General features: G+C 27.4%; 1 protein-coding gene and 1 non-coding gene across 2 annotated transcripts; one reads left to right on the top strand and one right to left on the bottom strand.

The window, feature by feature from the left end:
- Window positions 1-1827: 1827 nt before the first annotated feature.
- LOC122525500 (inositol-pentakisphosphate 2-kinase) lies at window positions 1828-14469 on the bottom strand. The gene is made up of 5 exons (XM_043648331.1): window positions 14204-14469; window positions 3161-3369; window positions 2636-3073; window positions 2109-2521; window positions 1828-2026 (listed from the first exon to the last, which is right to left on the bottom strand). The coding sequence occupies exons 1-5, from the start codon at window positions 14457-14459 to the stop codon at window positions 1831-1833; spliced, it is 1512 nt and encodes a 503-aa protein (XP_043504266.1). The 5' UTR covers window positions 14460-14469; the 3' UTR covers window positions 1828-1830.
- Trnar-ucu lies at window positions 7955-8027 on the top strand. The gene has a single exon. It is a non-coding gene; the product is annotated as a tRNA-Arg (tRNA).
- Window positions 14470-16550: the final 2081 nt, after the last annotated feature.

The following is a 16550-nucleotide window of genomic DNA, read 5'->3' as shown; positions in this document are numbered from 1 at the left end:
AATCATTGAACGAGTTTGGATTACGTTCAATACTGTATCTAGTCATATCGAGTGCCCCTCTTGTTCGTTAATGCAACATAATGAAATTTCTTTTAACATTTGTTTTCTTACCTTCTAAGGATATTCTTTTAAATTTTTCTTTTCTAATTTTCTTTTTTATTATTATAGCTAGAAATATTATATTTTAAAGATTGTAAGAATTGAAATTATATTCGCGCAAAGTATTTATATGTATGAAACAAGGATAGGTTGTCAACGATGACGTTAATTCCGTAATTAAGGTTTTCCTCTCTCACGCCCACACATTTTCTACATGAAGATACGAGTAAATGCGAACGTTGGAATAACGTGACTTTAATAAAGCAACGTGGGGGCGTCTAGTTAAATTATGACGTTTATTACGTCTGAATTTCTATTTTTTGTTCTTTTTTTTTTATTTTTAATGTAATTTTGTTTTTCCGTTTCTTTTCTTCCCTTTTCTTTTTTTTAGCGTATATATCGATCGATCTTTTATTGTGTATTTAAAATTATTAGGTTATGTCGATTATTAGTTTAAAAATATTATTTAACGAATCGAATTCATTGAATTTTTTTTATATTCCTTTTTTTAAATTAAAAAACGTTCCTTATAATAGTTTATGTAGTAGAATATGATTTAGACAATTTTTATGTACTTTCGAATTTAATTATAAGATAAAAAGAAAATAACGAAGTTTCAATAAAACGGGTGCATTGTTATGCACCTTCTTTTGTTTCGGTCCTGACGTTGTTTGACTTTCCCCATTTTCCAACCGTGCCATTCATAACTGTTGAACGGCCTTGCACCTTAGTCTATTCTATGAAAATTCGATTACTTTACCACTGTCATGACAGATTGTTATATATAATACTAGTGCGTTTAAGGATCCAATCAAAATGTATACAATAATGCATTGACGTTTTATTCACTTTAGAAAATATATTTACAATGCAATTTATTTGACAATTATATTTTTTTTCTTAAATAATTTCATAGACGATCATTGTTCTGTGCATTATTTTTAACATCAATTTAAATAAGATGCAAATAAAAAAGTATAATACAAAAGTGAATATAATTTAAGTAATTATATTTTAAATGATATTATCCCTATAGTTATTATCTTTAATTCAGTCTTATGAAATACAAAAATTTGTGTGTTTAAAAGAAATATGATAATTATATCATTCATATAATACCATTTTTGTAATACATTTAAGTCAATTCAAATTTCCCCGCGGATTGAATACATAATAACAAAGCGATCGAAGCGCCTCATTATATGCGTAGTCGATATACTGAACTACGATACCTATTATAATCGATATAGTTAAAGTTTAAAAATGAAATCACAGAAAATTAATGTATTTAATTATTTTGTCAATTTTAAAATACTTATTAAATTTATAAATACATAAAAGTGACCGATACCTTTTGTATTTTTTGTTTAAAGTTTTAAAAAGTTTACAGAAGATTTAAGTATCACTTTTTTTTTAATTTGGTGCATATTTATCGATATTTGGTAATATTTTTGTTATTTTAATAATTTATGAAAATTATTTAGCCTCTTTGATATACTATTAACAATGTTTTCTAATTATTATAAATTAAATAATTAATGAAACGATAATGTTCTTTTAGTCAGATTATTCCACTTTAACAAAATATTCATATCATGATATAATAAAATTATTTTAAACAGAATAATCGATTTTAGGTTAATAATATGGGAAACGTAATTAAAATAATTAAAATAATCAATAAGTTAAAATATAATTAAACATATTTAAATATCTATGATTAAATATTCATTAATGATCATTTAGAGATAATTTTTCTTTTAATGCAGATGTTACCGCGTTAAGAATATTTATATCTCTTTGACGATGTCTTGGAATACTGCTCATACTTTTTGGATCGACATCAGAAACATTTACACTTGTAAGGAAGCAAAGATCTTCAGATATTTTGATTACATATTCTTTTGGAACAGATAATAATGCTTCCCTGTAAAAATAACAAAGAAGAAAACATTAAATTCGTATAATTTGAAAGAAAATTACATTTAATGCGATATATAAAAACTTACGGTTTTAATTGTTGAAAAGTTATTAGTATCGAACAGTCTCTTGCAGTTGAAAACAAAAGATAATTTTGTAACGCTATTAAATCTTTTTCATTTATGTTATTAGATATCCTATGGCTATTATGTTCGATATCTTTTTTTCCATTATTACTTTTATCCGTAAACTCTTCATTTTTAGAAGCCGTAGTTAACCAATTACTGGTATGATTTTCATTGGAAACTTCATGTATTTCTTTGGTATAATTCCGAGAAGAATTTATTAAATGAGAGTATATGATCTCATCGTCTATCACTGTAGAATATTTATCGTAGATATCATAGATATATTCTGTACCGACGTATGGTAATCTCTGCATGGAAAGTATTCGTTCCAATACACAGTCCTTAGGTAAATCATTAGTTTCACGATTACATTCCTATAAAAAATAAATTAATAAATATATTTGATCAAAAAGTTAAATAATATTATACTATGTACTACTAAATACTTATTCTGAAGAATATTTTATATCAAGAAACGAAATCCTTACTTCCTTTATAAGATAAAACAGTTTTCTTGTTTTTGAAATGAACTCTTTGTTGGTATCACGAGTAACTTCAGAATCACATTCAGAAATATGATAAAAACGATTACGTTCAAGCGTTGATTGCATTATTACTTTTGAGCATTCGCTTTGAGGAAAAGAATGCAAAAGTGCAGTGCAGGTCAAATTGCAAAACAAGTTGATGGTGCTCTCTTTGGTACAAACATCATCATCAACGCTTTGATAACAATCATTTAATACTGTTTCAAGATCATTCATTGAAAATTCTTGATCGTAGATGATCGTTCCATCCTTGAAGATTTTTAAATTGTTTTGCGGTGATCTTAACAACCCTTTGATCGCTTCTTTCATACGTTTTTCATCTCCAGAGAAAAGATCAAATGGGCAATAGCTGCTTCGATGATCAATCATTTTGTTTTTTAACTGAAACAAAGCAATTTCATTTTATAGTTAGAAAAAGATGATTGGCCTAGAAGATAATAAATAAAAACAATGTTAATGATTTATTACCTTATAATACTGTGCAAGACAATACGGGCACAATTGCAATAATTGTTCCTCTTTACGTTGATATCCTTGTTTCGGTTTTATTTCTACTGCAAATATCGATTTATTTCTAAATACATCAGGATCGAGTTTAGCAAACTTCAATGGAAGTAAAGCATAATCTGGCATTTTCATTGCATATTTCTTTACTTTTTTCTTACATCTTCTTTTATCTGTAACAAAAAAATCATACGTATGTTAATTATATATTTTAATTGCTAGGTTTTTTTCTGCAAAATGTGATTCAGTTGTTATTTGATCATATTAATATACAATATTTATATTTTACTATATTGAAAAAATAATAAAAAAAGAGAGAAAAAAATGAAGTTAAAAATAACTTTGAAAAATCTTAAAAGTTATTAATCTACACACAATGATCTCGAATGATTTGAAATCACTGTGAGTTACGAGAGAAGTCATTGAATCGAAATAATCACTCATTATCTCTGCACTTTCCATTCCCATAAAGCCTCTAAGGATATATAAGAAGGGTGACTCATTAAAGTTACTCTAACGAGTAACCACCGCCTTTCACGTTGATTCTCGCTCGATGAATAGAAGGAAAAAAAAAATGTTTCACAGCAACGAAATGTTGATGTTCTCCTTCTCTCTCTCTCTCTTTATTTTTCATACTCTTCAGCGGTTGCTATATTATAACATGTGAAAGATCATACAAAAATAATAAGTATAATTTCAACTTGCTTTTATTTAAATTTTTATTTATAGAAACGAAACAATCATAAAAAGAATATTTCGAAAGAATTTTATCCGACCATTGTGAAAGGAGTTCAGGAGAATTATTTATAATTTCAATCTATTAGATATTATTTAATTAAACAATTTCAAGTTGAAACACGTCAGTGGAAATATTTTTTATGATATGAGCGTGATTAAAATAATGCAAATTATTCGAAATTAAAATAGAATAATTTTTATAACAGAAAATTTACGATCGTTTCGTTTTATATTTTAAATATTAAACGTTTTGATATTCTCTTTCGCGTGTTTGAAATATATTCAATTTTGTTTAATAATTTCGCGATATAAAAACTCGCGGTAGTAGAATAGACCGGTTGGAAAATTATTGTCCATAGTTTATTTTTACCTTTCAATGTCTCTATTTCTTTCCGAAATAATAAAAATAATAATCTGTATATATATGAGTCTAAAAAAAAATTATGTCTCGAGAATATTATACGGTTTTTTTTTAATCATTTGTCTCTTCAATTCGAGGCATTCATTCGTATGCTTATGTTAGGGTATATCTGTGTCGAAACGAGCGAGAAAGATTTTTCTCGTTGTTTACCTTGACATTGAAATCAAGTATTTTCTAAGAAATTATATATATATATATAGGTCAGTATGCCAATTTTATATAGGTTAGTCATGTTCAGATATGTAGGTCAGTCTTTTCTTTTTCTCATATTCAAAGACCATTATTTTCCCGCTTAATATATCATTTAAAGTTTCTTCTATAATTTAGCCGAACATTCCCGACGAATCCCGAATAGCACCGAATATTTTATTTTTTCGAGTTACACAAATTATATATTATTTAAATTCTCTTAAATAAATATATCTTGTTTATAAAAAAGTGATTATTCTTTTTAATAAAAATAATAATATTTCATGATTTATATGCTCATAATTTTTATGTATTACGTGTATAAGTACACACATACACACAAACACACAAATTATCTATGCATGAAAGCATTTAATTAACTTTATACTCCACTAATCAATCTTACATATTTTCAGATTTCCAAGAATTCGAAGAACTGAAATAAATCGTTACGAAATATTCCAGTGGAATTTAGTTTATACAAGTAGCGTATATCGTTAACGTAAGTCTGTCTTTTTTAAATAACATAGTCTAAACAAGGCTTGATAGATAGAAAGAAAACAATATCTGACATTGTATTGTGAATTTTTAGAAAATTTCTTAATCGACAATATAACGGAAAATCCATACACTTTAATAAATTTCATTTGAGTAAAATAACTTTATCGATAATTCTAGATCTTTCTATTAAAGTAAAAGATAATAAAATTTTATTTCTAAATCAACGTTTCAATATCTTATGTGAACTTTTAATGAATCAACGATTAATAATCGCGTATCATATTCTTTCATAAAATAAAGACTAACTTATCATTATGACAATACTAATCTTGAATCAGCACAGTTCTTTTCTTTTTCTTTTTCCTTATCAAACGGATTCTCTTTGAAATTGAGTAGTCGACTTGAAGTATTAAATTTTACTTTTGTTGGATACGAGCGTTCTCCTTTCCGTTTCAAAGTACTTTGGAGAAAGTGATAGAAGAGAGACAAGGATAGAGATAGAAAGAGAGGGATATCAAGAGAAGAGGAGTCGGTAAAAAGGAAAGCGGAAACGGAGGGTTGCCACTTGTTGCTAGAGAGAGAGCTTGGACTTTCAAGACCCCTCTATATATATACACATTCGAACATATTGCAATGCATGACATCGATTCCTATGTTTCATGATACATGTTGCAATATATGTTGATCAGAATCAAAAATAACTTGTAGAAAACGATGCAGAAGAAGAAATATCACGTGTTTCACTTGAATAACCAACTGATGAGAAGAATTGATAATTAGCAGAAAAATTAAAATTGATGCTGGCTTCACGAAACCTTGATGTTGTTAATTGTATTTATTGATATTTTCATTATTACAATGATACACGTTGCATACGTACATTCATTTAAATCAGAAATAAGTTGCGGAAAAATAATGTAGACAAAAAAAAAACAAATTGCTAATGTGTAAGCAAATTTAAATTCATGTAGATTTGATGAAACCTTGGTGTTAATGCATGCATTGATTCTTAAGTTTAATGATACATGTTGCAATTTATGTTGATCAGAATCAGAAATAACATGTAGGAAACGATGTAGAAAAAAGATTAGATGTTAAAAACTTTGGTACGAGTGGATAAACCATGAAAAATCGGTAATGTAGAGATAGATTGAAATTGATTTAGGTTTCACGAAACTTAGGTTTTTATGCATTCATCGTATGGTGTGTAACGCGTGTATGAGTTTTCACAATCAGTTCAAGGCGACTTAGAACAAGTATTTCGTAGTCTTTGGAATCGATGACGACAATGACGACAACGTCATCAATACGTTTACCATCAACCTCGTCATATGACGTCGATACATTTCGAAATAAAACTATCGTTGACTATACGTCGACATCTAATTTTATTGAAGTTTTCAAAGGAAACTTTTAAACGTTGGGAAAATATATATATTTAAAATATTAATTTTTAGAACTTTTACGTATATTCATACGGGTAGATTATAATAAATATATAACTTATATATTGTTTATCAGAGTAAACGTGTTAGAACGTCATAAATATTTTTTTAGATAAAAATAAAATATCGAGGATATTTATAACACAACATTTCAAGATAAAGGGATGACTAAGAAAATGCAATAAATATTGTATATATATACATATATGTATTAAAAGAAATATTGAAAAATTGAATAATAAATAAATATATAAAAAATAAAAATGCAATATTGTTGAGATTAAGCAAAATCTAATAATATCATAGAGAATATAAATTTGATTCAGAATTTATTCAAAAAATAAAATAACGTTCAACCTATAAAGAAAAACGTTATCAATGTTTCTATATATATATATGTATGTATGTATTTATCTATAATATATACACCTATTTTTACTTATATAACGTATTTTCGTCTCCTTCGCGGCTCGGTGCATTCGCGCATGAGGGTTGTTTTGAAAGAACAAAACAGTTGAAAGAAAAAAAAGGAGAAGAGGTGGGGGGCAGGATATATGGTCGGCTGATTTCTAGGGTCTCTGGGAAAATGTTCATCAAGATAACTAATCATGATTACTATCGTTCGTTATATACATATCCATACACTATCAACCAAAAGTTACAATCGAAACATTAAACATTCGTAAGGAATAATAATATAGATTTTTTTCTTTTTTTTTTTTTTAATAAATGTTACTATGAAGTTCAACGTGTCACTTTTTATCCGCACAAATGCGAAACAAAATTGAACGGATTAAACGTGAAAGCTAGAATGGAGAAGGATAGAGGAACAACATGTTAACAAAGCTCGTTAACGATATAACGGGTAAACTATTGACATACATGTACATACACGTATATACGCTTATGTTAGAAATGAACCGTATTAAGAAAATAACATGAATGGAAGGTACGTAATCGCCAAGTATGGTTCCAGGTAAAAAGAATAGAAAAGAAAAATGAAATTTCTTTTTTATATTATCTATAAAATAAGAGAAAGAGGGAGAGAGAGAGAGAGAGAGATAGGGATAGGATACAATTAAAGAAAGAATTTTTTAAATAAAATAGCAAGACCGAAGACGTAACGTTTTCCATGTAAAGATAAAGTACGATACAGTTTTATTTATTTTTTTCTTCTCCTCCTCGTTGCGACACGACATTCGTGCCCACAAGAAAGCAAACGCGGAAGCGTTGACCCTTTACGTGTGCATATAAGAGAAAGAGAGAGATAAAGAGACCGGTTATGAAATTTGCGAGACGTTTCCTGTTTCTCCATTCTATCATGTAATTTTGGAATAAATATTTATCATTGTAAATTGTTAATATTTTATATTTTATTAATAATAATTTATTATATAATATTAAGTCATATATATATATATATATTTTAATAATGTATTATTACTATTATTCTCGATGTCATAAGTCCCTTTGGCGCAGAGGATAGCGCGTTGGACTTCTAATCCAAAGGTCGTGGGTTCGATCCCCACAAGGGATGATTTTATTATTGTTATTATAACATATATTATGTTATATTTTATATAATATAACAATGATATATTTTGCTGTAATATTTTAATTTATTTATCGGGATATATACATTTATTAAATGTTTATAATTGAACAATGAATAAATATTTAATTTAAATATTTAATATTATATATAAAATTTAAATATTTATTTATATATATATATATATATATATATATTTAATTAAAAAAAAGATATTTATTCTATAATAATTAAGATTTAATATTTTTCTTTTTTTTTATTCTCATATATATTTTTTCCTTTTTTTTTTATTTAAGATGACTATGACCGTGCACGAAACTACCATATTTCCGGTAACATTATTATCTTTTAATCTCCGAATCGTTTCCTCTTCTAGTTGCTTCTAACAATAAGTAACAATGTTGATTTAGAAAGGAATATTTTAGTTTCGTGGTTTGTGGATAACCATCGATGTGGTTCTTGGATTTCCTTATTTTTCTGTGTTTTTCTTTTTTCCTTTGAAATGAAAACTTCTTTAGAATCGTGTGATTTGAAATTCAATGAAACGCAATCAATGAAACGGAAATGAAGAGACGATATTAAAAAGAGACAAACATATATATCTGAAAGATTTTGCCGAAGATAGTTGGCAAAATTCGGCTACCTTCCACTCACTTATTTGCCAACTCAATAGTTGAGTCTGTATAATATATAATGTAGTATATGTAATAAATAAAATGTAAACATTTGTTTCATTCTATCGAAGTTTAGTTGAAGTCTCCGAAGGTTTAAAACGTGCGTGTGAAAACCGCACGCATGCATTTTTTTTGTTTCTTTTTTTCCTTTTCACCGAGGAATACTCGTCGAAGAAAATATTCAAAGTTTCGATTCACAATTAGCTTTTCGTGGGCGTTGTCCGCTATTTCTTCTGGGCAATATGTTAAAAGAAAAAATAAAAAAAGAACAGGAATTTGCAATCTTTCTTTCTTTCTTTCTTTGAGGTCTTGTCCCCCCACGTAAATGCACCGTTACGTGACACTCGTTTCTATTGCATGCATGTATGTATATCACACGTTGCACGTTCAATGCAAACTTAAGATAAATTTTATCAATGGGGATAATAAAATGTCTTTCGTTCGTTCTTTTTTTTTCTCCATTATCTTTTTATTTTTATTCTTTTTAATGGTTGCACCGTTTACAAATAAGGAAAGAAATTCTAATAAAATCATTTTTTTTTTATTCATACCTTTTTTATTCAAAACTGATATTATATACAGGTCGTTCTAAATATCGTTTTATCGAGTGCTAAATAAAATATAAATTTATATTTTCTCGCGAAAATTTTCAATGCAAATTATCCGTAAATTCATAATTTTTGGTTAACAACACGGATAAACGGAAATTCTTATATATTCAAATTCAAAAGAAAATAATTGCAATTATAATAATTAATCAACACATCGATGTTTTATTTTATTCTCTTACTCGATCAAATATTTAGGTATTATCCTAGACAAAAGGCTGACATGGAAGCAACATATACAAACCAAAGTAAAACACCTCAAAGAACGAGTAAGAAAAATTTATTGGCTGTTTGGTAGATCGTCTAAGTTAGATTTGGAAAAAAAGCTCGCTATCTATAAAGCTATTCTAAAACCCATATGGACTTACGGAATCCAACTATGGGGAACTGCGAGTAACTCCAATATAGAGATTTTACAGAGGTTCCAATCAAAAACTCTACGAAACATCTGCAATGCCCCATGGTACGTTACAAACGAAAGAATTCATCAAGATTTAAGAATATCTACAATAAAAGAAGAAATTGTTAGCTTCAGTGAACGCTACAACTCCCGTTTAGCCAAACATCCCAACCCTTTAGCAAAAATTTACTGGAAGCAAATGAACTAGTACGAAGACTAAAAAGGTTCTACCCTTCTGACCTTAAAACAAGATTTGAATGATTTAAAACATAGTAATATTATTTGAGTCTAATGTATTATATCTACACTCACCATTGTGTAAATCTTATTTATTTATATTTCATGTTATTACATCACGCCAGCCTAAAGTACTTATAATTCTCGTCGAGAATTGATTGTATGTTCTGTAATGAATAAAAAAAAAAAAAAAATTTTATTCTCTTTACTTTTTTTTACCTTGATAAAACGATTTTTCCGAAACATCCTGTAGACAAAAATTGGAAATAGTTATTTCCTTTATTGTCATGTTCTACATCGATTTGAGTTCGAAAAATCTCGGTGAATGTTTTTCGGGGTCATGACCCACGTGTGCAATGATCCAAATGGTATTCTCTTTCTCTATCTTACGATTAGAATGCACAGCAGATGGAAGATTACGATCTCCTTCGAGCCAAAGTTCATTTCATCGGGGGTGGGAGGAGGGAGGGAGGGGGGTATAATCTCGTACGAGGAACACAAGGGATCAGGTGGAAACAAAATATAAGAAAGAAGATTGGCAAATTTTCTTCGAGATTAAAAAGAAACAAATATCCATCCCCCCTCCTCTTCTCTTCTTTCTCTTTCTTTATATTTCTTTTAGAAATTTCTTTTCGTGTTAGAGAAAGATTTGTCGAGAATGTTTAGCAATATCTTTGTAAATGGAAACCACCTGTAATGAAATACCTCCTAATAAATATCGTTTAAAAATGAATAACAATTTCAATTATAATTATCCTATTCAATATAAAAACATTAATTTTAACTCTTTTTATCATCACACACATACACAAACACACACATATATATACACATAACCACCTGCGATGAAATACCTCATAAATATCGTTTAAAAATGAATAATAATTTCAATTATAATTATTCTATTCAATATAAAAACATTAATTTTAACTCTTTTTATCATCACACACATACACAAACACACACATATATATACACATACTTGCTTATCTTTCAAATTTATTTTAAGAAAAGTAATGGTGCTTAAATAGATTCTTATGAACACTTTAGAAATAATATCTTCGTCATCTTTTTTTACAGTTACCTTAGACATTAACAATTTATAAGAGGGTGTCTATCGTGATAAGAAGGTGTCTCGTATTCTATCGAAACTCTTCTTGGAAAGAGTCAAGTAACGAGTGAAGAACATAACGCGATAAGAGGACATTATTCATTGAAATACTTTCGTCTCTGTTCGTATCATCTTACGTTTAGTCTTGCTTGCTATATGTATACCAAACTTAAACTTGTTTACAAGGAAATTAACGTCTATGTAACAAGTACTCTTTCATCATAGATAGATATATACATATACTTAAGTATTAATACATACTTACAGTCTTTTCCTTCTTTCAACGTTCTTTCAAATGAAATAATTAATCATTATCTCGCAAGAACAAATATTTGTTATTATTATTATTATTATTAACCTCTTTGCACTCGAGGCCTTTCTCGCTTGCGCGAACCAGCAGACATTTTACTTTAAAAACATTTATAAACAAACAAGCGTATAGAAATAATCAAATATCATCAGTTTATTCATTTATATGTCGAACGAAACAAACTTTGATAAATACTACACTCTGTAATTAGTTTTTTGGTTGAGTTGACACTTGAAATAGGCCGGGCGCCGTATCGGCGCCGCTCGAGTGCAAAGGGTTCATTTACATTGATAATAATTTTGTTAAATAAATCATGTCGAAGAAATTTACAATGATGATGTTTGAATGCAAAAGAAAAATAAAATAATGATATATATATATAAAAATAATATAATAAATAATTAATAATAATATATAAATATATAAAATATAATATATAAAAAATATATATAATATAATATATAAAAAAAAAATAAAATATGATATATATATATATTTTTATAGAAAATTTGAGAAAGAAGAAAGGGGTGGGGTGGGGAGATTGGGTAAAAAAAGAAAGGTTTTGTTTTTTTTCTTTTCGAGTTTTCACGATTTATTTACAAGTCACGCGTATTGAACATTGAAAGTATTTTGTAAGCATAATACGGTAGAAGAAACATCAAAGGGTGTCCGAAAGGAAATAACCGCAGTGTTCTTCCTTTCTCGAAGAACATTAAACCAAAGGAAGCAGATGGTCTTCGTAGCACTCGTAAAGACGAGTGGGAGTCGTAGTTGGTCGTTTCTTTGTTCGTTCAAAAACATTCCACGCGTGCAAGGAGGAACAGGTAACACAGAAGAATATTGCGAGAGCTTTCTTACAAGAACAAGAAAGAGAAAGAGAAAGAGAAAGAGAGAGGGAATGAATGAGTGCATTTTAACATTAAATTTACCGACAATTTATGTACATTTATTTATAACCAAATTGTTCAAAGGAACAACAGGTCTTTTAGAATGAAATGTTGATAATATATAAATTTCAGATAATATAATACGATTATATTTATTATTATTATTATTATAAAGTAAAGTCAATGACAATGTAATGTAAAATTAGCAATTGGTATTTAATTATTTAATTAATTAATTAATTAATTAAAGAAACTTAAAATGAATACAATTGAAAATAATTGAAATTGAGAAAAAGAAAAGAAAGGAAAAGAAAAGTAATATAAAATTATAAGAGCCATTAATTCGACCGGTTGTTGTGTAACATTATTTATCGTTTAATAAAACCAACAACCTACCATCTGCCTGCTTGCTTTCCCCATTAACGATCCAAACATAAGTTAAAAGGGGCAGACAGAAATAGAGAAAGAGTAAGATGATGATGGTTGATTTGAAGTAAAAAGGATCGAAGTTTTATATCTTCTTGACAGCTGCCTCTGCAGATCGTGACTAAACGGGGAAAACAAAAATTAAGAAGAAGAGATGGAAGAGGAGGAAGGAGAAGAAGAAGAAGGAAAGGTGGACACAAGAAACACAAATTTCCACACGAAGAGAAAGTAAGCTATGAAATCGAGAAAGTTTATCAAAGATATTATGGACTCGTTCTCTCGTATGGTGGAGAGTTTAGATCGGAAATGTTGGAACTAATTGAGTCTCTCTCTCTCTCTCTCTCTCTCTCTTTTGTTAATTTAAATCGGACATTTTACAAGATCCGATTTATGACAAATTTTCTAAATCGCGTATTATATTTTGACAAGGAGTCAAATATATTTAATTTATAGTAATTCATTTTCACGTTCGATTTTTAATGATTTAACTTTAATTATTTAATTATTTTAACTTTAATTTAATTTGATTATTTTTTGTTATTTTTATTATTTTTTTAATTTTGATTTTTTTTATTTAACTTTTATTAAAAGTAAAAAAGAAAGAGAAAGAGAGAGAGAGAGAGAGAGAGAGAGAAAGATAACGAGTTCCTGTTCGATACGAATAATTCGACTTTTAACAGGTACACCTTTTAATTAAACTCTCTTTCTCTCTTTCTCTCTTTTTATCTTCTATATATCTGTCTTTATCTTTCTTTCTCGATAACAAATCTTTCCGCGTTCGAAATTGCTCGTTAAACGAAGATATTACTCTTTATCGGATGACACGGATATGGTACACGTAAATTGAAAAAAAAATTAAAGAAAAAAAGAAATAAAAATAGGGAAAATGTGTACATATGTAGATTTCTATTTGATAATAGAATTTAACAGTCAATCAAAATTGGAATGGTTTTAATCGTCTCTATTTATATTTAATCGTATTTTTTTAGTAATTCTTTTGTTTCCCCTCTCTATCTTTTCTATAAAAAGAAAAATAATATTATTAATAGGAGGGTTCAATTGGATTTGCAGAAATGTTGTTTTAATAATAGGATTTAACGATCTCAATCCAAACTGAGATATTTATTTTTCCATACTCGTGTTTGAGATGAAAATTTTGTATAGTTTTTCTTCGTGGTAGGCTCAAAACTTTTCAACCCACCATATACATATCTCCCCCCCTCATAATTTCTTTATTCTTTTGTTTTGTTTAATTTAACTATTTATATGTTGTATTTAAAAAAACATCTGTCGAACATACACGTTACACACACACACACACACACTGTGTTGGGAATAATAATTAAATTAGGAAGAAAATAAAGAAAAATATTATACTTTTGCAGTAGCATATGGTAAGTTTGAAGAAAAAGAATAAGAAGAAGAAAAAAAAGAAGAAAAAGGTTGCATAATCCGAATGAAATATGTTTTATTCATTAATTCATTGTCCGTTTTCGTATTAAATTTACCTGGACGAAATGGGTGAATAATTTGAAGAAGTTCGGCCACATCTTTGGTATCGTAACGTACGATTTTTGGTATCCGGATGTAAGAACCCAAGTAACCGGAAACAATATGCTTCACAAATTCTACTTCTCGTTTTACGCGTATTTTCTCCTCCTCGTCGTTGTCGTCGTCGTCGTCGTCGTCGTCGTTGTTGTCCGGCAAATTCTCCCCTGGTAACGATGATTTCCGGAATCGTATTACTTCATGCTCCTGAAACATGATAGATCTTGAAAGAACATGAAAAAGAAATAACGAAAATAAAAAATAATATAAAAATGAAATTGACAATTGAATTGAATGAAATAATAATTCTTTTGGAGAGAGAAAATCTGTGTTGCGGTTAGTTGATTTATAATAATATTTTTAATATTTATTAAATATTAAATATATTAAATATTAAAAATATTTTATTAAATAATAATTTTTAATATTTTTTAATTTTTTTTAATTTTTTTTAAGTTTTTAATTTTTTATTAAAAATATTTTATTAAATAATAATTTTTAATATTTTCTCAAAGATTGAAACGTCCATTTGAAAATAAAATCAAAATAATAGAAAACCCTCAAAAAAAAATGATAGGAGAAGAAATCAGCGAGTAACACATTTGGTTTCAGATTTTTTTATTAATCGATATATGTGTATATATATATTAATTAATCCTGAAACATGATAGATCTTGAAAGAACATGAAAAAGAAATAAAGAAAATAAAAAATGATATAAAAATGAAATTGACAATTGAATTGAATGAAATAAGAATTCTCTTGGAGAGAAAAAATCTGTGTTGCGGTTGGTTGATTTAATATTTTCTATTCATATTAATATTTAATATTTTAAATATTATATAATATTAAATAATTTTAAATATTAATATTTAATATTTTCTCAAATTTGAAAATAAAATCAAAATAATAGAAAACCCTCAAAAAAAAATGATAGAAGAAATCAGTGAGTAACACATTTGGTTTTAGATTTTTTTATTAATTGATATATGTGTATATATATATATATATTAATTAATTTGAAAATGAAATTAATATAAAAAGAGGAAGAAGAAAAGAGATAAATTGTGCAACGTGTATCTTTGGTAAATTCAAATTCAAGGTTGCATTTAGCGACGACGCTTGTGAAACAGGAAAATGCAAATATTCTTTACGTCATGGAAAAATAAAGGATACTTAAATCAAATATCTTAATTCTTTATTCTTCGTAACGTTATTAAACTTCTTATTATCTTTTTCTTGTATTTTGTTTTATTTTTCTTTTACATTTTATTTTTTATCTAAAAGATATATCAAATTCAATAATAAGTAATTCAATTTATTATTACGATCAAAAATAAAGAAAAAAAAAAAGAAATAAAACAATTTTTCTTCATTCGAATCTGATAAATTGATAGAAACTTATTTTTTTTTTCTTCTTTTTTAATTAAAACCTATCTCTCTCGCATTTCTCTATTTCTTATTACTCAATTGAATTTAATAAAGATAGAAAAATTCAAGGAAAGAAAGAAAAGAAAATAAAAGAAAGGAAAGGAAAAAAAGAAATCAGAAATTAAAATTCGGTTATGCAGTCGTAGCACGCGCAACTTGCACTTTGCTCTTAGGTTTTTAAAACGTAAGAAATAAGCAAATACATAGATCGTGTATACCTTTAAATGAACGGGGTGGGGTGGGAGGGGTGGGGGGGTGAAGGAATCGTTAATACCTTTCACTTTACTCTTTCACCTCGTAAATATTCTATATAAATATAGGGTGAGTTAAAAAATATATTTTTATGCGTTTTATACTCGTATAATACTCGTAGTGATTACGACGATGAACAAATTTTGACGAATAATACAAATTGATTTTCTTATTTATTTTATAACACACACACACACACACACACAGACAAACATACACACATACACACAAAAATCATTTTTTAATTGAACATTAATTTTTATAAATAGTATAAGCTTGACATTACTCGTTATATCGTATTCATTATTTTTTAAGTCATACGATACGAATGTTTATTGATAATTAAATAAAAAAAAATATATATTATTATCATTTAATATTAATTCGCGTGTAAATTATTTCAACGACCAAGCGTTTCTTTTTATTTTCTTTTCTTTTTTCATTAAACGTTGTTAACAATAACATTTATTATCAATTTTACTAATTACAAATATTGATAATGTACTTTTGATTCACTCGGTATGTGTATATGAATAATATAAATAGAATAATAGCTTGCGTATTATATTTTTTGTTGAAAGTAACATACGACATTTCGATGAAGTCAGAATCACATTAAACGATA

Source organism: Polistes fuscatus, unplaced genomic scaffold (genome assembly GCF_010416935.1).
Source record: "Polistes fuscatus isolate 324 unplaced genomic scaffold, CU_Pfus_HIC Scaffold9, whole genome shotgun sequence".
In the NCBI taxonomy this organism is placed as follows: domain Eukaryota; kingdom Metazoa; phylum Arthropoda; class Insecta; order Hymenoptera; family Vespidae; genus Polistes; species Polistes fuscatus.
This window is presented reverse-complemented; position numbering and strand designations above follow the sequence as displayed.

Bases quoted from the DNA above. Each gene is read 5' to 3' on its own strand.
- LOC122525500 (XM_043648331.1), bottom strand. From the start codon at position 14,459: ATGTTTCAGGAGCATGAAGTAATACGATTCCGGAAATCATCGTTACCA. The intron at 3,370-14,203 runs GTAAATTTAATA...TTTTTGTTACAG, and splicing joins TATTCACCCATTTCGTCCAG to ATAAAAGAAGATGTAAGAAA. The intron at 3,074-3,160 runs GTAATAAATCAT...GCTTTGTTTCAG, and splicing joins GTCTTGCACAGTATTATAAG to TTAAAAAACAAAATGATTGA.